Source organism: Schistocerca piceifrons, chromosome X (genome assembly GCF_021461385.2).
Source record: "Schistocerca piceifrons isolate TAMUIC-IGC-003096 chromosome X, iqSchPice1.1, whole genome shotgun sequence".
Lineage (NCBI taxonomy): Eukaryota > Metazoa > Arthropoda > Insecta > Orthoptera > Acrididae > Schistocerca > Schistocerca piceifrons.
Genome location: NC_060149.1, coordinates 119,872,424 through 119,895,777, shown reverse-complemented (window position 1 = coordinate 119,895,777; position 23,354 = coordinate 119,872,424). Strand labels below are relative to the sequence as shown.

The 23,354-nt window shown below is 43.2% G+C and overlaps 1 protein-coding gene across 1 annotated transcript in view; it reads right to left on the bottom strand.

Annotated features, from left to right (window-relative positions):
* LOC124723078 (ADP-ribosylation factor-like protein 6) overlaps positions 1–23,354 on the bottom strand; it is an 85,826-nt gene that overhangs the window by 8,393 nt on the left and 54,079 nt on the right. Inside the window, exons 2-3 of the mRNA XM_047248254.1 lie at positions 8,050–8,221; positions 7,756–7,948 (exon numbers count right to left, since the gene is read on the bottom strand). Of these exons, the coding sequence (XP_047104210.1) occupies positions 7,756–7,930 (175 nt within the window). The 5' untranslated portion in view covers positions 7,931–7,948; positions 8,050–8,221. The remainder of the gene's footprint in view (positions 1–7,755; positions 7,949–8,049; positions 8,222–23,354) is intronic.

Genomic DNA, 23,354 nt, shown 5'->3' with positions numbered 1-23,354 from the left:
ATTTTCAGTGCCATACAGATACAAAGATACATGGTGGTAAGAAATCAAATGAAAAGCGTTTGCTCTGTAACGTAACAACGGAGACTCCTTGTTCCTTATGCCAAAATACTCAGAAAAAATCCCTGAACAACTTCCGAAATTTTGTCGGTAGTGTTGGGGTTAACCCTGTACGTAGGGTCTACTTTGGGCGGTTTCTCTTTCTTTCGAATCACTCTTCCTCTGGCTTGTATTTACAGAACACTTGAAACTTCTTTAAGTAAACGTACTGAGGCAGCAAATTAAATTCATTGTGGTACAAAGTATTTAAAACTTTTCATACGCTACGTTTTTTTTCACAAGTCTTATTTCAGATACCGGTAATTCGGCGCCAGCCGTTGTGGCTGAGCGTTTCTAGGCGCTTCAGTTCGGAACCGCGCAGGTTCGAATCCTACCTCGGGCATGGTTGTGTGTGATGTCCTTAGGTTAATTAGGTTTTAGTAGCTCTAAGTTCTACGGGACTGCTGACCTCAGATGTTAAGTCCCATAGTGCTCAGAGCCATTTGATAATTCAACAACAGATAAACGAATGAGGTATTGCTGTACATGTCATGACTGAGGTTTCAAAATACACTATCTGACCAAATATATCCGGACACTTATCAGTGGACATTAATATGGAGTGTGTCCACCATCTACCTTTATGACTGCTTGAACTCTGCTGGGGACACTTTTAATGAGGTGTCTGAACGTCTGTCGAGGAATGGCTGCCCGTTCTTCCTCAAGAGACAAAACTAGTGATAGGAGTTGAATCGGATTGGGACTCTGGATGGCCAGTCCATTTCATATTTTATCCGAAATCCATTGCCTCTGAGATACCGCTTCATGACAGGGTGCAGTGTCACGCTCATACAGTCATCGTCTCCGAACTGTTCCTCTACTGTATGCAGTACACAATTCTGTAAAATGTGCTCATACTCTTCATCATTTAGTATTTTCTTAAGTGCGATAAGGTGTCCACACCCTAAACAAGAAAAACATTCCTATAACGTAAAACCCCACGTCCCGGACTTCACTGTCAGCGCTACACGTAGTAGCAGGTGAAGTTCTCCAGGTTTTCGACAAGCCCAGACCATTTAATCGGATTTCCAGAGGATACAGCGCGATTCATCACTCCAAATCACTCGTTTGCAGGCACACTGAACAGTGGCGTCGCTTTTTACAGCACCTCAACCGTCCGTTAGCACTGATTACAAAACTGTGTGGCTTATGAGAAGCTGCTCGAACATAGTACCCCATTCTTTTTAGCTCCCTACGCACAGTCATTGTGCTAGCTAGCACGATGGTGCTCAGAACGATTCCTAGCGCTTATTTCATACGACTTTTTATAACCACTCTCCCCAGTGCTCGACGGTTGCTGTCCGTCAGTGCATTAGGTCTACCTGGTCTTGATCTAGCTGTGGTTGTTCCTTTGCGTTTTCACTTAACAGTCACATCTCCAAACTCGACTTTGGCAGCATTAGAAGGGTTGAAATGTCCCTCATGGATTTCTTACTCAGGTGAAACTCAATGACTGGTCAAAGTTCGAAGTCTCTGAGCTCTCTTGACTGACCGATTCTAGTGCTTAATGCTTCTCTACTGACAGCATCATACCCCCTTCTTCCTTTTATACTGGCGGGTACGCCTCTCGTAATATGTGAGGTCAGTTCCGCATTATATAGGGGTGTCCCGATATTTTTGATCAGATAGCGTGTACTTATACTCTGACGATAAAGAAATGCGATTGCTCACAATACTAAGGAACTACACTACTGGCCATTAAAATTGCTACACCATGAAGATGACGTGCTACAGACGCGAAATTTAATCGACAAGAAGAAGATGCTGTGATATGCATATGATTACGTTTTCAGAGAATTCACACAAGGTTGGCGCCGGTGGCGACACCTACAACGTGCTGACACGAGGAAAGTTTCCAACCGACTTCTCATACACAAACAGCAGTTGACAGGCGTTGCCTGGTGAAACGTTGTTGTGATGCCTCGTGTAAGGAGAAGAAATGCGTACCATCACGTTTCCGACTTTGATAAAGGTCGGATTGTAGCCTATCGCGATTGCGGTTTATCGTATGACAACATTTCTGCTAGCGTTGGTCGAGATCCAATGACTGTTAGCAGAATATGGAATCGGTGGGTTCAGGAGGGTAATACGGAACGCCGTGCTGGATCCCAACGGCCTCGTATCACTAGCAGTCGAGATGATAGGCATCTTATCCACATGGCTGTAACGGATCGTGCAGCCACGTCTCGATCCCTGAGTCAACAGATGGGGACGTTTGCAAGACAACAACCATCTGCACGATCAGTTCGACGACGTTTGCAGCAGTATGGACTATCAGCTCGGAGACCATGGCTGCAGTTACCCTTGACGCTGCATCACAGACAGGAGCGCCTGCGATGGTGTACTCAACAACGAACCTGGGTGCGCGAATGGCAAAACTTCATTTTTTCGTATGAATCCAGGTTCTGTTTACAGCATCATGTTCATCGCATCCGTGTTTGGCGACATCGCGGTGAACGCACATTGGAAGCGTGTATTCGTCATCGCCATACTGGCGTATCACCCGGCGTGATGGTATGGGGTGCCATTGGTTATCCGTCTCGGTCACCTCTTGTTCACACTGACGGCACTTTGAACAGTGGACGTTACATTTCAGATGTGTTACGGCCCGTGGCTCTACCCTTCATTCGATCCCTGCGAAACGCTACATTTCAACAGGACAATGCACGACCGTATGTTTCTGGATACAGAAAATGTGCGGCTGCTGCCCTGACCAGCACATTCTCCAGATCTCTCACCAACTGAAAACGTATGGTGAATGGCGGCCGAACAACTGGCTCGTCACAATATGCCGGTCACTACTCTTGATGAACTGTCGTATCGTGTTGAAGCTGCATGGGCAGCTGTATCTGTACACGCCATCCAAGCAAGCTCTGTTTGACTGAATGCCCAGGCGTATCAAGGCCGTTATTACGGCCAGAGGTGGTTGTTCTGGATACTGATTTCTCAGGATCTATGCACCCAAATTGCGTGAAAATGTAATCACATGTCAGTTCTAGTATAATATATTTGTCCAATGAATACCCGTTTCAGTCTGGAACCGCGCGACCGCTACGGTCACAGGTTCGAATCCTGCCTCGGGCGTGGATGTGTGTGATGTCCTTAGGTTAGTTAGGTTTAAGTAGTTCTAAGTTCTAGGGGACTGATGACCTGTGATGTTAAGTCCCATAGTGCTCAGAGCTATTTGAATACCCGTTTATCATCTGCATTTCTTCTTGGTGTAGCAATTTTAACGGCCAGTAGTGTATTTGTCATGATGGATTAGTACGCGAACAGTGTTCTTATGCTGTGAGAAGTTTAATGAAAACAGTTAACTTAGTGAGATTGGACTCTAAGTTTATTACAGATATTCTTACGCTCGATGGAAGGTAAATAAGAGTCAGCCCCTATCCAGCCTCACAGGACCCACAATGCGGAAATTATTTGGACACTGGAAGGAACGATTTTAGTCGAGTGTGGACTCAAATGGATCCTTGTTTCAAAGCGGACACTACTAACTTAACATATTTCGTTTGTTGTTGTTGTGGTCTTCAGCCCGAAGACTGGTCTGATGCGGCTCTCCATGCTACTCTATCCTGCGCGAGTCTCTTCATATCTGAGTAACTACTGCAACCTATATCCTTCTGACTATGTTTACTGTATTCATCTCTTGGCCTTCCTCTACAATTTTACCCTCCACGCTTCCCACCATGCTAAATTGGTGATCCTTTGACGTCTTAGAATGTGTCCTATCAACTTTTCCTATCTTTTGGTCAAGTTGTGCCACAAATTTCTTGTCTCCCCAATTCTATTCGGTACCTCTTCATTGGTTCCGTGATCGACCCGTCTAATCTTCAACATTCTTCTGTAGCACCACATTCCGAAAGCTATTTTTCTCTTTTTGTCTAAACTGTTCGACTCTGAGGCTCTGAGTACTATGGGACTTAACATCTGTGGTCATCAGTCCCTTAGAACTTACAACTACTTAAACCTAACGACATCACACAGATCCATGCTCGAGGCAGGATTCGAACCTGCGACCGTAAAGGTCACGCGGTTCCAGACTGAAGCGCCTATAACCGCACGGCCACACCGGCCGGCTCCAAACTGTTTATCGTCCATGTTTCACTTTCATACATGGCTACACTCCAGACAAATACTTTCAGAAAAGACTTCTTAACGCTTAAACCTACATTCAATGTTAACAAATTTCTCTTATTCAGAAATGCTTTTCTGGCCATTGACAGTCTACTTTTTATATCCTCTCTACGTCGGCCATTGTCACTTATTTTGCTTTCCAAATAACAAAACACATTTACTGCTTTAAATGTCTCGTTTCCTAATCTAATACTCTCAGCTTCACTTTATTTAATTCACCTTATGCTTGTTCTGCTTTTGTTGATTTTCATCTTATATCCTCCTTTCAAGACAATGTTCATTCCGATCAACTGCTCTTCCATGTCCTTCGCTCTCTCTGACGAAATTACATTGTCATCGGCAGACCTTAGTTTTTATTTCTTCTCCCTGAAATTTAATTCCTACTCCAAATTTTTCTTTTGCTTCATTTACTGCTTGTTCAATGCACAAATTGAATAACATCTGGGCTAGGCTACAACCCAGTCTCACTCGGTTCCCAACCATTGCTTCCCTTTCAAAGCCCGTCGGCTCTTACAACAGCCGTCTGGTTTCTGTATAAGTTGCAAATAGATTTTCGCTCCCTGTATTTTGCCCCTGCTGTCTTCAAAATTTCGAAGACAGTATTCCAGTCAATATTGTCAAAAACTTTTTGTAAGTCTGCAAATGCTATAAACGTAGGTTTGCCTTTCCTTAACCTATCTTCTAATGCAAGTCGTAGCGTCAGAATTGCTTCTCGTATATTTACATTTCTCTTTAATTCAATCTTCTATCAATTTTTCAATTCTTCTGATAACAATTCGTCATAGTATTTTGCAACCATGTCTTATTAAACTGATAGTTCGGTAATTTTTCACCTTTCAGCAACTGTCAGCAAGGCTATCAGTAGTTCTGACGGAATATCGTCCTCTCCCGGGGCCTTGTTTCGACTTACACTCATGCTCATAAATTAAGTATAATTGCAGAATGTGGCGCCACACAACGTGGCACTACACAAAGCTGACACTAATAGCAGAGGCTCATAGGGAACACACACGACACAGATCTGTGAGTCCACAGTATTGGTGATAAGCTGAGAAAACCGCCCCGAAACACATGTGCTACAAAACGCCACTGTTTCCTGCGCATGTTCCCCGACATCAGTATGGGATATGATCACCATTCACACGTACACAGGCCGCACAACGGGTTGGCATACTCTGGATCAGGTGGTCGAGCCGCTGCTGGGGTATAGCCTCCCATTCTTGCACCAGTGCCTGTCGAAGCTCCTGAAGTGTCGTAAGGGTTTGAAGACGTGCAGCTATACGTCGACCGAGAGCATCCCAGACGTGCTCGATGGGGTTTAGGTCTGGAGAACAGGCAGGCCATTCCATTCGCCTGATATCTTCTGTTTCAAGATACTCCTCCACGATGGCAGCTCGGTGGGGCCGTGCGTTATCATCCTTCAGGACGTAGGTGGGATCCACTGCACCCCTAAAAAGGCGCACATACTGGTGCGAAATGACGTCCTGATACACCTGACCTGTTACAGTTCCTCTGTCAAAGACATGCAGGGGTGTACGTGCACCAATCATAATCCCATCCCACACCATCAAACGACGACCTCCATATAAGTCCCTTTCAAGGACATTAAGGGGTTGGGGTATCTGGTTCCTGGTTCACGCCAGATGAAAACCCGGTGAGAATCACTGTTCATACTATACCTGGACTCGTCCGTGAACATAACCTGGGACCACTGTTCCAATGACCCTGTACTGTGTTCTTGACACCAGGCTTTACGGGCCCTGCTGTGACCAGTGGTCAATGGACTGCACCTTGCAGGTCTCTGGGCGAATAAACCATGTCTGTTAGTTGTCTGTAGACTGTGTGTCTGGAGACAACTGTTCGAGTGGCTGCGGTAAGGTTCCGAGCAAGGCTACCTGCAGTACTCCGTGGCCGTCTGCGGGCACTGATGGTGAGGTATCGGTCTTCTTATGGTGTTGTACACTGTGGACGTGCAGTACTGTAGCGCCTGGACACGTTTCCTGTCTACTGGAATCGTTGCCATAATCTTGAGATCACACTTTGTGGCACACGGAGGGCCTGTGCTACGACCTGCTGTGTTTGACCAGCCTCCAGTCGCCCTAGTATTCTACCCCTCATAACGTCATCAATATGTGTTCCTTAAGCCATTTTCAACACACAGTCACCATTAGCACGTCTGAAAACGTCTGCACACTTACTCGCTGCACCGTAATCTGACATGCACCAACACACCTCTGCATATGTGAATTGCTGCCAGCGCCACCGCGCAACGACCGCAGGTCAAATGTACCGCATGGTCATACCCTGAGGTGATTTAAACTCGCAAACCGCCCACCGGAGTGTTGTTTCACCACGTATCAGCATTATCCTTAATTTATGAGCATGAGTGTAGATCTTTCAGTGCTCTATTAAATACTTCTCGCAGTATCATATCTCCCATCTTATCTTCATCTATGTTCACTTCCCTTTCTATAATCTTACCATCTAGTTTATTTCCCTTGCATAGGCCCTCTATGCACTCCTTCCACCTTTCAGCTTTCCCTTCTTTTGTTATTACTGGCTTCCCATCTGAGCTCTTGATATTCATACAGCTTCTTTTCTTTTCCCCAAAGGCTCCTTTAATTTTCCTGTAGGCAGTATCTTCTTTTCCCCTACTGAAATATGCTTCTGTTTCCTTACATTTTTGCTTTTTAAATGCTTCTATTCCCTTTCATTTTTTCATTTGGCGCATTTTTAATATTTTCTCCTTTCATTAATTAAATGAAGTATCTCTTGTGTTTTCCAAGAATTTTTACTAGGCCTTGTCATTTTATCTATTTGATATTCTGTAGATCTTCTGTTAGCTGACAGGGAGACCTAGTCACAAATGTGTTTTCCGCCGAACGGAGTGGCCGCGTGGTTAGAGGCGCCATGACATGGATTGCGCGGGCCCTCCCACCGTAGTTTCGAGTCCTCCCTTGGGCATGGGTGTGTGTGTTGTTCTTAGCATAAAGTAGTTTAAGTGGTGTGTAAGTCTAGGAACCGATGCAGTTTGGTCCCTTAGGAAACACACATCAGCATTCCCCACAATTCGAAACATACGTGCTAAAACATGGATCTGTGGCTTCTCACACTTTTAACTGGCGTGTGACTGAAAAACTTGACGATCTCAAAATCAAAATATGCTCTTTTTCTACAAATTTTTGACTTCTACCAGTTGAGTGTGAGTAATCGGAGTTGCAAATAAAATCTGTGTTGAATCTAATTACCCAGAATGTACCTTAAGGCAGTGCTGTGTTTTTTAATGTCGTGGAAATCATCAACACATCGACAAATTAACCGGTTGTAATATCATGTAGTTTACAGATGATGGTAATCAGGTATCACTTATCTCGCAACGTTAAATTATTTATCCCATTATAAACGCCAAATTTACACAACTCGTAAACAAAAGAACCACGTTATTCTCAACTTGTTAGTGTATTCTGACAAAAGAATTAGAAACATTTATTTTCTGTGTCAAACTAACTCAAAAACACATACTTTGAAATTTCTCTATGTTGAATCCCACTGTCGGTACAATTTCCATGGCCCTGTCTTCTTCATTCTTGAAATGGTTGATTACAGTTGACTTGCCGCTATTGTTCAGTCCAACGACGAGAACATTCACCTCTTTCTTTTTTCCAAACAGCGTCGTCAACTTTTCCCACAGACCCATAGCCAATTAAAGATTTTTCTGCAGCAGAAAAATTAGAAATATTTCAAAATTTCGTAATAGAGAAAGATGCAGTACAGAATTTTGTTCGGATATAGTGAATTCTGTCTGACACTACTTACTTCAATCCACATAGCAGAATTAAATCGTTATTCACAATGTTGTTACTTCTTTGTCGAGTCTCAGACGATACGGGCAAGCAGTAGTTATTAGAATTCTTAAGTCCTCTGGTTGTTTATAGTCAGCGAATTAATAAATCGTTTTTTAAGGCTACTCGCCAAACGTAGTGTCCACCTGAAACAAAAACCATAAAAAGTGCCTGTAAATTTTAAGAAATTCAATCCTGTATATTTTGAATTAAAGTAAGATGAAATCAAGAAAATATGAGCGCTTAGACACACAAACAGGAGATTCATATCACATACAGCACTTAATGTAGAGGTAAAATATCACAGGCACAATTGAATAGTTTCAAAACTGAAAATTATAACGATTAAGGGATCTTCTTTACTTCGACAACTACTAACGAGATGAAACCATACGGAGCACCGTCGCAAATATGTGACTGACTCGAGCAATGTTTGACTGATACCACGTAGTACGTTATATTGGACAATGAATGTTCCACAGAAAGGAAAGTAACGTTGGGTGTTCACCAGGGAAGCTTGAAAGGATCTCTCATATTTTCAGTATACATGAATTACTTTTCAGATATTGTCAGCAGCGTAACGGTAAAAGATTGTTCACTGGCGATGCAATTGAGCACTGGGAACTATCGTCTTTGGATGATGGTAAGGAATTACATAAGGACTTGGACAAAATATCCGCTTTCTGTAATGAATGGCAGCTCTCTTTAGACGTAGATGTATGTAAAATAGTGCCTATAACAAAGAGAAAGAACCGTATAGTATCTGATTACATGATTAGTGGTGGATATCTTGAGCACGTCACATCGCGCAATTATTTAGGGTTAATACTACCAAGTAATATGAAATGGAAAGACTACATAAAGTCAGTTTTAGGGAAGACGAATGGAAGACTTATATATGTTAGAAGGGTTCTGGGAAACAGTGTTGTGTCTGTAAAATAAACCGCATACAAGGTGCTCACACCAGCTTGCGATGCATACCATAGTTTCTTCCCAGTACGCTGCCAGCTAGCGTAGCGTTACCACTACGAAGTGTGTTCACTTGTGAGTTGCCCTCTGTCGTTCATTTTTTTCGCAGGAGAACAACTATCCGCTGTCGATATCCATCGGAAGTCAACCTCTGTCTACGAGGACGGCTGTTTGAGCATTAAAATGGTTCGACGTTGGCGTGTACAGCTTGTGGGAGGCATGAAGATGTGCATGACAAACAGTGCACAGGGAGGCTTACTGTAGTGACGTGCGATGATGCCATTATTGCACTTGCAGTATTGTGGAGGAATAGCGTCGCGCTGCCGTTTACATCATCCTAAAGCGGCTACCTTCTGGGGCTGCAATTTGACACTCAGCCATCGCAAAGACTCTGACAGACCATCTGCACCACTGCAAAATCAATGCAAGATGGATGCCACGTTTGCTGAGTGAGATCCACAAGCAGCATGGGATGGATTCGGCCAGAATTTTTCTGGAAATTCATCAGAGAGAGGGAGATCTGCATTTCACTCGGCTTGTCACCGGGAATCAGACCTGCATCCACCATTCCAAGGCATGGTGTGGAAGAGTCCTAGCGAAAGTGCCACGAAAAAGGCAAAGGTCACCCCATTTGGCAGGGAAAGTTACGCCAACCAACTCCTGAGACTGTCAGTGGGGTTTTGCTCATTCGCCGTCTGCCTTGTGATGGATTTCGATCGATGTTGATTTTGCCATCAGCCCCAATAAGCGTAAGATACAGGACCCTGCTGACCTACCAAGTGCACTTGTTTGTTCGCCTAAACCATCCCATGACAGTTCTGCACATTTAGGCAGACAATTGACCTTGTTGTTGTTGTTGTGGTCTTCAGTCCTGAGACTGGTTTGATGCAGCTCTCCACGCTACTCTATCCTGTGCAAGCCTCTTCATCTCCCAGTACCTACCGCAACCTACATCCTTCTGAATCTGTTTAGTGTATTCATCTCTTAGTCTCCCTCTACGATTTTTACCCTCCACGCTGCCCTCCAGTACCAAATTGGTGATCCCTTGATCCCTCAGAACATGTCCTACCGACCGATCCCTTCTTCTAGTCAAGTTGTGCCACAGACTTCTCTTCTCCCCAATCCTGTTCAATACTTCCTCATTAGTTATGTGATCTACCCATCTAATCTTCAGCATCCTTCTGTAGGACCACATTTCAAAAGCTTCTATTCTCTTCTTGTCCAAACTACTTATCGTACATGTTTCACTCCCATACATGGCTACACTCCATACAAATACTTTCAGAAATGACATCCTGACATTTAAACCTATACTCGATGTTAACAAATTTCTCTTCTTCAGAAACGCTTTCCTTGCCATTGCCAGTCTACATTTTATATCCTCTCTACTTCGACCATCATCAGTTATTTTGCTCACCAAATAGCAAAACTCCTTTACTACTTTAAGTGTCTCATTTCCTAATCTAATTCCCTCAGCATCACCCGACTTAATTCGACTACATTCCATTGTCCTCGTTTTGCTTTTGTTGATGTTCATTTTATAGCCCCCTTTCAAGACACTATCCATTCCGTTCAACTGCTCTTCCAAGTCCTTTGCCGTCACTGACAGAATTACAATGTCATCGGCGAAGTTATTATTTCTTCTCCATGGATTTTAATACCTACTCCGAATTTTTCTTTTGTTTCCTTCACTGCTTGCTCAATATACAGATTGAATAACGTCGGGGAGAGGCTACAGCCCTGTCTCACTCCTTCCCAACCACTGCTTCCCATTCATGCCCATCGATTCTTATAACTGTCATCTGGTTTCTGTACAAATTGTAAATAGCCTTTCGCTCCCTGTATTTTACCCCTGCCACCTTCAGAATGTGAAAGAGAGTATTCCAGTCAACATTGTCAAAAGCTTTCTCTAAGTCTACAAATGCTAGAAATGTAGGTTTGCCCTTCTTTAATCTAGCTTCTAAGATGAGTCGTAGGGTCAGTATTGCCTCACGTGTTCCAACATTTCTACGGAATCCAAACTGATCTTCCCTGAGGTCGGCTTCTACTAGTTTTTCCATTCGTCTGTAAAGAATTCGCGTTAGTATTTTGCAGCAGTGACTTATTAAACTGATAGTTCAGTAATTTTCACATCTGTCAACACCTGCTTTCTTTGGGATTGGAATTATTATATTCTTCTTGAAGTCTGAGGGTATTTTGCCTGTTTCATACATCTTGCTCACCAGATGGTAGAATTTTGTCAGGACTGGCTCTCCCAAGGCCGTCAGTAGTTCCAATGGAATGTTGTCTACTCCGGGGGCCTTGTTTCGACTCAGGTCTTTCAGTGCTCTGTCAAACTCTTCACGCAGTATCGTATCTCCAATTTCATCTTCATCTACATCCTCTTTCATTTCCATAATATTGTCCTCAAGTACATCGCCCTTGTATAGACCTTCTATATACTCCTTCCACCTTTCTGCTTTCCCTTCTTTGCTTAGAACTGCGTTTCCATCTGAGCTCTTGATGTTCATGCAAGTGGTTCTCTTATCTCCAAAGGTCTCTTTAATCTTCCTGTAGGCAGTATGTATCTTACCCCTAGTGACATAAGCCTCTACATCCTTACATTTGTCCTCTAGCCATCTCTGCTTAGCGATTTTGCACTTCCTGTCGATCTCATTTTTGAGACGTTTGTATTCCTTTTTGCCTGCTTCATTTACTGCATTTTTATATTTTCTCCTTTCATCAATTAAATTCAATATTTCTTCTGTTACCCAAGGATTTCTACTAGCCCTTGTCTTTTTACCTACTTGATCCTCTGCTGCCTTCACTACTTCATCCCTCAAAGCTACCCATTCTTCTTCTACTGTATTTCTTTCCCCCATTCCTGTCAATTGTTCCCTTATGCTCTCCCTGAAACTCTGTACAACCTCTGGTACTTTTAGTTTATCCAGGTCCCATCTCCTTAAATTCTCACCTTTTTGCAGTTTCTTCAGTTGTAATCTACAGGTCATAACCAATAGATTGTGGTCAGAGTTCACATCTGCCCCTGGAAATGTTTTACAATTTAAAACCTGGTTCCTAAATCTCTGTCTCACCATTAGATAATCTATCTGAAACCTGTCAGTATCTCCAGGCTTCTTCCATGTATACAGCCTTCTTTTATGATTTTTGAACCAAGTGTTAGCTATGATTAAGTTTTGCTCTGTGGAAAATTCTACCAGGCGGCTTCATCTTTAATTCCTTAGCCCCAATCCATATTCACCTACTACGTTTCCTTCTCTCCCTTTTCCTAGTACCGAATTCCAGTCACCCATGACTATTAAATTTTCGTCATCCTTCACTATCTGAATAATTTCTTTTATTTCATAATACACTTCTTCAATTTCTTCGTCATCTGCAGAGCTAGTTGGCATATAAACTTGTACTACTGTAGTAGGCGTGGGCTTCGTATCTATCTTGGCCACAATAATGTGTTCACTATGGTGTTTGTAGTAGCTTACCCGCATTCCTATTTTCCTATTCATTATTAAACCTACTGCTGCATGACCCCTATTTGATTTTGTGTTTATAACCCTGTAGTCACCTGACCAGAAGTCTTGTTCCCCCTGCCACCGAACTTCACTAATTCCCACTATACCTAACTTTAACCTATCCATTTTTTCTTTTTAAATTTTCTAACCTACCTGCCTGATTAAGGGATCTGACATTCCACGCTCCGATCCGTAGAACGCCAGTTTTCTTTCTCCTGATAACGACATCCTCTTGAGTAGTCCCCGCCCGGAGATCCGAATGGGGGACTATTTTACCTCCGGAATATATTACCCAAGAGGACGCCATCATCATTTAACCATACAGTAAAGCTGCATGCCCTCGGGAAAAATTACGGCCGTAGTTTCCCCTTGCTTTCAGCCGTTCGCAGTACCAGCACAGCAAGGCCGTTTTGGTTATTGTTACAAGGCCAGATCAGTCAATCATCCAGACTGTTGCCCTTGTAACTACTGAAAAGGCTGCTGCCCCTCTTCAGGAACCACACGTTTGTCTGGCCTTTCAACAGATACCCCTCCGTTGTGGTTGCACCTACGGTACGGCTATCTGTATCGCTGAGGCACGCAAGCCTCCCCACCAACGGCAAGGTCCATGGTTCATGGGGGAGGGGGGGGGGGGGATTGACCTTATTACTAACTAATTATGACAGAATGGCTCCATGAACATCTCACGATATGAGACTCATCTATACTGTTGTGCAAAACTTAAGAATGAAAGTAGCTTTCACATGATGTGTCACTGCTAAGTAACATAGCTCAATGAAACTTTGGACCAAACATAGAAAGAGCTGTTACAGTACGTTCCTGGGTGCATTGCGTGTTCCCACTTCTCACCATATGAGAGTACATCCAGCATTGTCGAACGTGACCGTTTTGATGTTCTGTTTCTTGTTCTTCTTAACCGTCTGTTATTACATCACAACACTTTCAAATCTGTTACGCTATACATCGATAAGGAGTGCTAACCTCCTGGACATGGGCGCGCCTGAAGAAATCTTGTGCACTTGGGTGGGCGCCGGACGGAGTGGCCGAGCGGTTCTAGGCGCTACAGTCTGGAACCGCGCGACCGCTACGGTCGCAGGTTCGAATCCTACCTCGGGCATGGATGTGTGTGATGTCCTTAGGTTAGTTAGGTTTAAGTAGTTCTAAGTTCTAGGGGAGTGATGACCTTAGCTCTTAAGTCCCATAGTGCTCAGAGCCATTTGAACCATTTGACCTTGGATCGGCGAGGACTCGGCAAGATCCATTCATTCACGGGACGTGGAATGTAGTGGTCTATTTCTGATCGGCTGTAGATTAAATCGGTAACGGTGCTGCAGGGTGCGTTGGTCAAAGACAGTGCGAGTGGGTCTTTCAGTCTCTAATTTTATCCTCAGACTGCGAGAATGCTCTGTCTCTCCCATCCACTTAGAGATAGATTGAAAATTAAGCACTATGCTTGAGGTGCTAGAAATATGTAGAGCGCTGTCCGGTATACTTTAATGATGTATATGTTCGAGAATTAACACCGAATGGACGTATTGCACAGTCATCTATCTACATTCGTAATGATACTGGCAAAATAGAGAAGGGACGGTTTAGCTACGATACTGAAATTGGGAAACATGCTGTCGCATCATTGGTTGATATTGAAACTACTGTAAAATTGCTAGAATTGTTTGCACTATCAACTGTAATGCTTATTATTTCAGTACAACGATGGTGTCTTTTCTATCCCATCTGTCCACTGGTACGCTGTTGGTTACCACATAATGATTGACTGGCATCGCTTGTTTGAGTTGGAGATTGAGTTTTAGTGGAGAGGCAACACCTTCTGGGGGTCGCTAGCACCGAAACAGTGATCGGGTACATGTCTTCAATATGAGGAATCAGTCGAAACGGAACGCAGAGCCATCAGCTCTTCCGTTACTGTGACAGATGAGTTTAAATGTAGAGGATGTCAATCACCTTCGGACAGCAGTTTGGAATCTCTCACAACGCCGTCAAACCCTTCCAGTTACCTTACTTTGTAACTGTCTTTTATTTAAAATCATCCAGTGTGTGTGGTGTGTTATGGTAGCAGCAGTAACAACATGACTTATACCATGTGACGTCTAGCTTTCTGTGAGAAGCAATGGATCAAAACGTGTTAATGTCAGTTTAGAACCTGACAAAGACCTCGAAGTCGTGACTGAAAAAACAAAATGTATGGCAGTGTACAAAGCGAGTTACAGCACAAAAAACGATGTTTCAAACAATGACACAGGGTCACGAGAAGGATCTCTTCGACTTATAGTATAGTTTTTTGGATACGCTCATCCTCCTACAGTACAGGCGAAGCACCCTTATACTGATCTGTGCAATGGATCAATAGCTGTATATTGAATAGGATCATCACATGTGCTCAATGTCGGCATGCAGACCGTATTTGTTTTCGATGTATGGGAGGAGAGAGATGCGATAAAAATGTTATCGAGTTCTCTATCAGATGAAGTTAGTGGAGCTTTTATAGTTTGTAATTTTTCTCTATCGGATGGTACAGAATAACAAAGCTAGCGTGTTGGGGTGTTAGACGTGAATGGGTCCCGAGGGACTACCTAAAACGGTGTTGGAATTTTACTGTAGCAGGTAGGTTCGAGAAAGGTGACTCTTTTCGAGATATGAGAGTGCCAGAAATATGATTCACTACTGGCTGTAATCATTAAAGGACATCTCCATAGGATCCAACGCACATATGTGGTTGAATGGAGAGACTCGATTCCAAATCCCAGACAGTATTTTTAGCGGATAGCGTAACACTAGAGATCTGAAAAGCTAGTGTACATTTCTTACTACCTCAGTCAGCACACCATCTACTGTTTGTGATCCTTCTCAGTCAACCATCACCTATAACTCAGTCGATATAGCACCGAACCTCTGACATGACATCGAGACAGAATGCATTACAAATACTGGAGAAATACCTAGCGGCGGCGGCGTGAGGGAGTTGCAAATACCGGTTTCGTACCACGTTCCTTAGCCGAATCACTTTCTAAATTCGATAATTTTATTATCAGCTCGCACTGTCGGCGACATGTAACTGCACTTTTGGTCTGATACTATACACTCCGGCGATCACCGTCTATATTCACTGTCACGGTATTTGTCTGGAAAAAAACGCTTCATTCAGAGGTAATGTCATACCTCGATTTATAAAGCTAGTATAACTTTTAACATGGATACTTGTGTGCACCTGTAGAACCAAGACCATTTGTAATTGTAACATACAGTAGTTGTTGCGATCGGGTCTTTTAACATCTGGCGGGTTGTAAGACGATTACGCCTCTCTTTCTAACAGTGATACCACTCGCATGAAAAACTTATGAGACATGTCCACCCATCGCTGATTTTCTCTCAGTATTATTTCGTATTGTCAGCAATCAGTTATTGGCGAAGCATTATACTTAGCAGTAGGGGATGCGTGATAAGTTCGCCATGAGCATCAGGCTTATAAAGTATGTGTGTGCGTGTTCCTACATGTGCAAAGGGAATGTCTATGTCTGGTCACAAGGATGGTGTGGATTTGACATGGAATACTGTGATAGAAAAGGGAAATAGTTCCAGGGCTGCAGCCATCAGCAGGGTGTATTTCTGATACATCGCTCATTGTCGAATGTCGTTCAAAAGAGACCGCAATGGTAACATTTAATTGTAAGTATAGCGATCAAATACATACGTGACCGATTTCCTAGGACAATTCTGTCTCGGGCTGCATGGCGCGCCGGTGGTGATCTGTGGCGGGAATGATTCATGTTTCCCATTAACGCCAGGAGCCGTCCAAATGGAAAGGCCTGTTGGGATGCAGGAATGTAGCTGATTTAACCATGCCGTCCTCTAGACGGCCGAATACCGAAATAATACGTAGTGTGTGTTGGACAGCTTTCGTGGTCACGTGGAAATTTGAGAAGATTCAATATGGACATGTGTCTGCACGGGACCATTATTCCCTCCCATGTAAATTGCTCAATGGACTGCTTCTTCGCATTTCCCATCTTTATTTAGTTGAGAGAACATCGATTGTGCTATGCGCATCTAGCAGGTGAAAGACGAATGCAAGGCACATTTGCTGTTTCTGTAGACGTGACAAACACCTTAGCTGAGTTTGTAAATTATAAGGATGATATGGAATCTGTTATATCACCGACATTGGTATTCACGAGTGGAAATATCAGTTTCCTCTACTTTTTTCGAGGTTCCACGTAAAGGTCTTGGCAGACAGGATAAATTTCTAGTTACTCTATGGTTTACAGCACGCTCCACCTCGCTAAGGTTTCGGGTTTGTAGAGAAATAATTTCCATCCTCTATCTTCGGAATCATGTTGCACGAGCGATCGGTAGGATACTGCTATGTGCTTGATATCAAGAAGTATCGCGAAAATGCCATGATATTCTGGCAAACCACATGAAAATACATGTGTTCTTGCAATCCCAGAGTTTGGAGATGTGTGTAGAAAGCAAGCAAGCAAGAAAATAGGTCAGGTCCAGAAGCAGTGACGCCTTTGTGCCTAGGGGAACCAACCTAGCCTTTGTACAATAGTCTTCGCAGTACATGTACGAGTGTCTGGTGGACGCTACTGCGTGTCCTATCGTGAGGGAGGTGAGATTCAGCACATCGATAGCCATAAGGGGAATGAAAGTTTTTTTTTTTTTTTTTTTTTTACATGGAAAATTATGCGCACTATAGATACTGAGATTCGTTCCAGAACCATGGTCGTAAAGAGGAGACATATCCAGTACATTGCTTGGTGTCAGACTATGGCAGCAATCCTAATATTTATATGTAGCTACACTGATAAATGTGTGTCTGGTTCGTAGTATTCTTGTGAGTCTGGAGATGGCTGTAGAAAGCGTAGCAGCAAGCAAACAGGTCGGAGCAAGAAACACTAACGCCTTTGTTCCGAGATGGGGCTTGCCCATTCTTTGTACATCAGTTCAGAGAGTTCGAGAAAGCTTATGGCTTATGTCGATTTGTCTCGTGTCTCCCCTTGGACGGGTGAATACTGAGCTAATACCCAGTTTGTGTTGAGCTGCCTTCGGGACCGCGTGTGTCGTGTGTCTACTCTGTGGAAGTTTGAGAAGATCCAATATGACAAGTGTCTGCGCTGGGAGTATTGATAGTGTTCTCCTGGGATGCACATCAGTGTACTGCATTATTTACGAGCAGTTTGTAGGTCTGCAGACTATTTACTGTGACCTCAAGCATGTCAGGGGGAGTGTTTTGTATCAGTGTAATAAATAAACTATATGAAATTCGTATCTAAATAAATTGTTCCAAAAATAAATAAAGTACACTCCTTCATCTCTCCAGCAGCCCAGAACAGAATGAGTCCTTTTCCTACAATTTTTCCCCTCCAGACCGTCGTCTTGCATTACTTCATGGGAGGGACAATGGCGCCCTCTGGTGGCAGTACTGTGTACAAGGTCAGGTGGACTCCAGACCTCATGGTGAACAAACTGGATGGATCTACTGCCTCAAATTGTTTAAATAAACTCTGCATGCAAAATAAAGACTTATGTCCATCCTATCCAGCACAGGCTGAGTCCTTTTCCTGCCAAAACCTAGGAAGAGGTGGCGGTCGGATGACTTAGGTTAGTGGAGGTAGACCAAGTGAGCTATTTTCCCACCATTTTCTTGGGTTAGTGTAGGTATCTGTGGTGTGTTGCATTGTCCTGCTAGAATTGGAACTTCCCGCCATTTTCTGGCGGAGGGGAGGGAGGAGAGGAGGGAGAGGGGAGATGGTTAGGTTAGTGGAGGTAGCCCAATTGACCTATTTTCCTGCCAAAATTTGAACTTTGCACCATGACGTCATAGCGATGTTGCCATATCTATTGCTACCATCTTCGATCCGCCATCTTGAATAAATTTGGCAAAAATGGAGAGTGGGGTGGAGCCTCCCTTGTTTTACTACTCGCACACCATATTAAGAACCATGTCCCGGCGGTTGTTACATACGGGGGACCATCACGAATTACAGTGACTTCAGTGTAATTATTATCTTTGAATAAAAGTGTTTTTCCGTTCGTCTCATTGCATATTTCTTCAGTTACCCTCCGTACTATACTGTAGTATTTCTTTGTATGTATGGTCCAAGTTTCATCGAGCTGTATTTCTTGGCAGTGATACATAATGCGAAAGTTACTTTCGTCGTTAAGTTTTGCACGCCAGTGTAGTCGTTATCGTATCGCGTCCATTTTGGATAATATCAAGAGGCAGACGATTAGTTTCGCAAGGGCTAAATCCAGTTGAACGGTTAAGGATCGTTTACGGCCTTCCAGTGTTTTCGCATTTTGTTGGTTCCATCTCATCATAAACTACTTACTTCTTCAGATGTACTACGCTTAAGTAGTGAGAAGTTATTTCGGCACAAAAATGTAGTGTTATTGCATTTTGCAGCACTTGTCTCATCAATGTCTAAATAGTATATATCACACAAAACTCAAAATTCTCTGAAATAGGCAGATCCTTCAGTTGAATGAAGTTCCTGCGAAAGTCGGTCTGAATCGCCACACTAATTATTCACACAAATGAAATGAGTGGTTCTGTCGGTTATTGGAGTCTGAAAGTATTCTCCAGATAATGCAAAACATCTTGTATGAACAGTGTTCAGCAGTTTTCACAAATTTAAGGAATATCATTTTGAGAACTCCATAAGCTACTCGGTGAAAATATTTTTGTTATAATAACTAGTTTCTATATGTACTGATCATCATGTTTGCGACAGTGCGCAAGTGAAACAACATGTAAAAATTGTAAATGTCTGGTGAGTCAGCAGATATACGAGGGACAGAGAGCTTCCAAGATCATTTCAACAGCATTTTCTTACAAAATAACGTTATGATTTCCAGTTTGTAATGACGAAACATCACAAAATATGGAACAGACATCCGGAAACTGGGACAGAGGGCACAGGAAGACAGCAACGAAACAATTGGCTAACTTGCATTGACCGTGTCTTTCTCGTCATACTATTGGATTTCCGCGACAGTTCTATGATTTTCGGTAGCCCAAATTCTGCAGTTGTGGGTGTTGACAGACTCTCAGAGTGTGAAACGGGCTTCGACGGGCCACAACACGTTAGATGACCAATCTTCATTTTGCCCCATTTTTCTAAGTGCCCACACCACAAATTATCTCTGTGTCTCAAAACTGGTGGTTAAGAGTGCGTAATGACGCTGGATTTTGTACGGATAGCACAGGAGGGTACATCTTAGTGCTCGTCAAACGATAACGCGTGGAATGCCAGTGCGACTTGCGACTTCACGAGCGGTGACTTCGCCATGCGGAGATGAACCCGCTAAAATCTCCATTTCTAACTGAACCGTTCGAGCAGCAGAAGCATTTGCGTCTGGTCACCCACTATGTGGCCGATCGTCTAAACAACCCGTTGCCTCGGACACCGTGATCATTTTCTTCACAGCGACATTTGTCACAGGACCTTTACCCGTTCGAATACCCTGCTTATAGCGACTGGATCATAAACTTGCAGTAGCTGATCCTCCATTCTGATAGTATAGCTTCACTAAGAGAGCCTTTTCTGGTAAAGTCAACATTCCGCGACAGCTGGCACATCTGACTCCCTCTCTCACTACACCTCGTTTTATAAACGATTCTCTTGCGGCTTTGCTGACATGTTGCTGTCCAGTGCCATCTGTTGGCCGATTTGTGCACGCGTTTTTGGTTTCAATAAAACCCCATGTCATTTCAGGCATGTGTGTCAAGTTTTACCTCTCTATTTACATTATTCCGTGAATTAGCACATTTTCAAATGCCAACAGACTTTTGGGTAACCCTGTAGATTGCTATGTTTCACTCGCTGTTCCAGATAGCGTCAGATGGGATTACGATGAGGTGATTTAGCGAATCAGTCGAGGTATGACAGGGTACCTAAGTGTTCGTCACACTAGGAAAGTTTGCGTGCCGTCCTGTAAACATTGCTGTTACCATCTTGGAAAAAAGGGTCTGTCCACAGCGTGCTCGTGATGAAGATGTTGAAGAAAGGGAAACATTTGCTTACCAAGAATGTTGAAATAAACATTCTGGTTCATGTTAATGGTAACCTGAATGAGTGTTCACTGGTCATCGTACGAAAACACCCCGCAAAACATCACATAACCACCTCCAGCCTGAAGTGCATTCATACAAAGGGAGTTAAACGCCTCATTGGGCCGTTGTTGTACTGGAAGCCTCGCATCATTTCAAAAAGAGGCTAACCAGCAGCTCGTCGGATCCCTCTACACACATCGAATCAGCTACTGCCCAGTTTCTGTGCTCCTTGGCTGAGTAAAGATGTGCAACTCCGTGTGCTGGTTTGAGCAGCAGACCTTTGCGGGGTTCCAAATTCCGAAAGTCCATTGTGTGCAGTTGTCTTTGCAATGAGCATTTGGAAATTGGTTGAGATGGACTTGCATTCCCTGACTATAGCAATTACTATCGGGTTTGAAACCGGCTGTTGTTGACAAGACATAACACTTGCCTTCGGTTCCCGTCAGTAAGGATGCTTTTAGAATCACTGTTCTTACACCGTGTTACATGACTGTGAGTGGTTCACCATTACTTGCAGACAGGGTAGTCAGTCTGCGTCGATACACTAACAACTCGGACAACTTCACTCACTGTGCGATCATGGGCACGTCCAAACACGATAGTTCCTTCCAGCCATTCCGTGATGTCTCCACGCTGATCCACCTTAATGCGTTGATTCCATACAGCCGACTGGCGCATACACATCATTTCACTGTCATCACTTACGTCAGCAGTGGAGCGTCACATGACGTCCTGTACCAGTTCTACACCACCCACATCGTTCCAAAGCGACTACTGTGCAATTTTAAGGTGGGTCATTGGTATTTTGTCTAGTGAGCTTATGTAACAAAGTTTTACTTGCATTGTTGTTGTTCTTGTGGTCTTGAGTCCAGAGACTAGTTTGTTGCAGCTCTCCACGCTACTGTATCCTGTGTAAGCCTCTTCATCTCCCAGTACCTACTGCAACCAACATCCTTCTGAATCTGCTTAGTGAATTCATCTCTTCGTCTCCCTCTACGATTTTGACCCTCCACGCTGCCCTCCAATACTAAATTGGTGATCCCTTGGTGCCTCAGAATGTGTCCTGCCAACCGATCCCTTCTTCTAGTCAAGTTGTGCCACAAATTTAGCCTCTCCCCAGTTCTATTCAATACCTACTCATTAGTTATGTGATCTACTCATCTTATCTTCAGCATTATTCTGTAGCACCACATTTCGAAAGCTTCTATTCTCTTCTTGTCCAAACTATTTATCGCACTCCATACAAATACATTCAGAAACGACTTCCTCACACTTAAATCTATACTCGATGTTAACAAATTTCTCTTCTTCAGGAACGCTTTCCTTGCCATTGCCAGTCTACATTTTATATCCTCTCTACTTCGACCATCTTCAGTTATTTTGCTCCCCAAATAGCAAAATTCATCTACTGCTTTAAGTGTCTCATTTCCTAATCTAATTCCCTCAGCATCACCCGACTTAATTCGACTACATTCCATTATCCTCGTTTTGTTTTTGTTTATGTTCATCTTATATCCTCCTTTCAAGACACTGTCCATTCCGTTCAACTGCTCTTCCAGGTCCTTTTCTGTCTCTGACAGTATTACAATGTCATCGGCGAACCTCAAAGTTTTTATTTCTTCTCCATGGATTTTAATTCCTACTCCGAGGTTTTCTTTTGTTTCCTCTACTGCTTGCTCAATATACAGGTTGGATAACATTGGGGAGAGGCTATAACCCTGTTTCACTCCCTTCCCAACCACTGCTTCCCTTTCTTGCCCCTCGACTCTTATTACTGCCATCTGGTTTCTGTACAAATTGTAAATAGCCTGTCGCTCCCTGTATTTTACCCCTGCCTCCTTTAGAATTCGAAAGAGAGTATTCCAGTCAACATTCTCAAAAGCTTTCTCTAAGTCTACAAATGCTAGAAACGTAGTTTTACCTTTCCTTAATCTATCTTCCAAGATAAGTCGTAGGGTTAGTATTGCCTCATGTGTTCCAACATTTCTACGGAATCCAAATTGATCTTCCCTGAGGTCGGCTTCTACCAGTTTCTCCATTCGTCTGTAAAGAATTCGCGTTAGTATTTTGCAGCAGTGACTTATTAAACTGATAGTTCGGTAATTTTCACATATGTCAACACTTGATTTCTTTGGGAGTGGAATTATTATATTCTTCTTGAAGTCTGGGGATATTTCGCCTGTCTCATACATCTTGCTCACCAGATGGTAGAATTCTGTCAGGGCTGGCTCTCCCAAGACTGTCAATAGTTCTAATGGAATGTTATCGACTCCCGAGGCCTTGTTTCGACTTAGGTCTTTCTGTACTCTGTCAAACTCTTCAGGCAGTGTCATATCTCCCATTTCATCTTCATCTACATCCTCTTCCATTTCCATAATATTGTCCTCAAGTACATCGCCCTTATATAGACCCTCTATATACTCCTTCCACCTTTCTGCTTTTCCTTCTTTGCTTAAAACTGGGTTTCCATCTGAGCTGTTGATATTCATACATTAATTGCATTAAAAACGTAAAAATAATGGTAAAAAAGAAATACGGCGGAGAATTAATCACGAAACACCCACATAAAAGAAAGTAGTGCATGATAAGATGAAAATAGGTGTTTTTACAATATCCCTTATCTTCATCACTGGGTAGGCATGTAAATTGTTGGGCTTGGCAACGTTAGTGGTACAGGGTAGCCCGATACACTTTCCGTCGATTGATTTGCATCTTTAACATGAC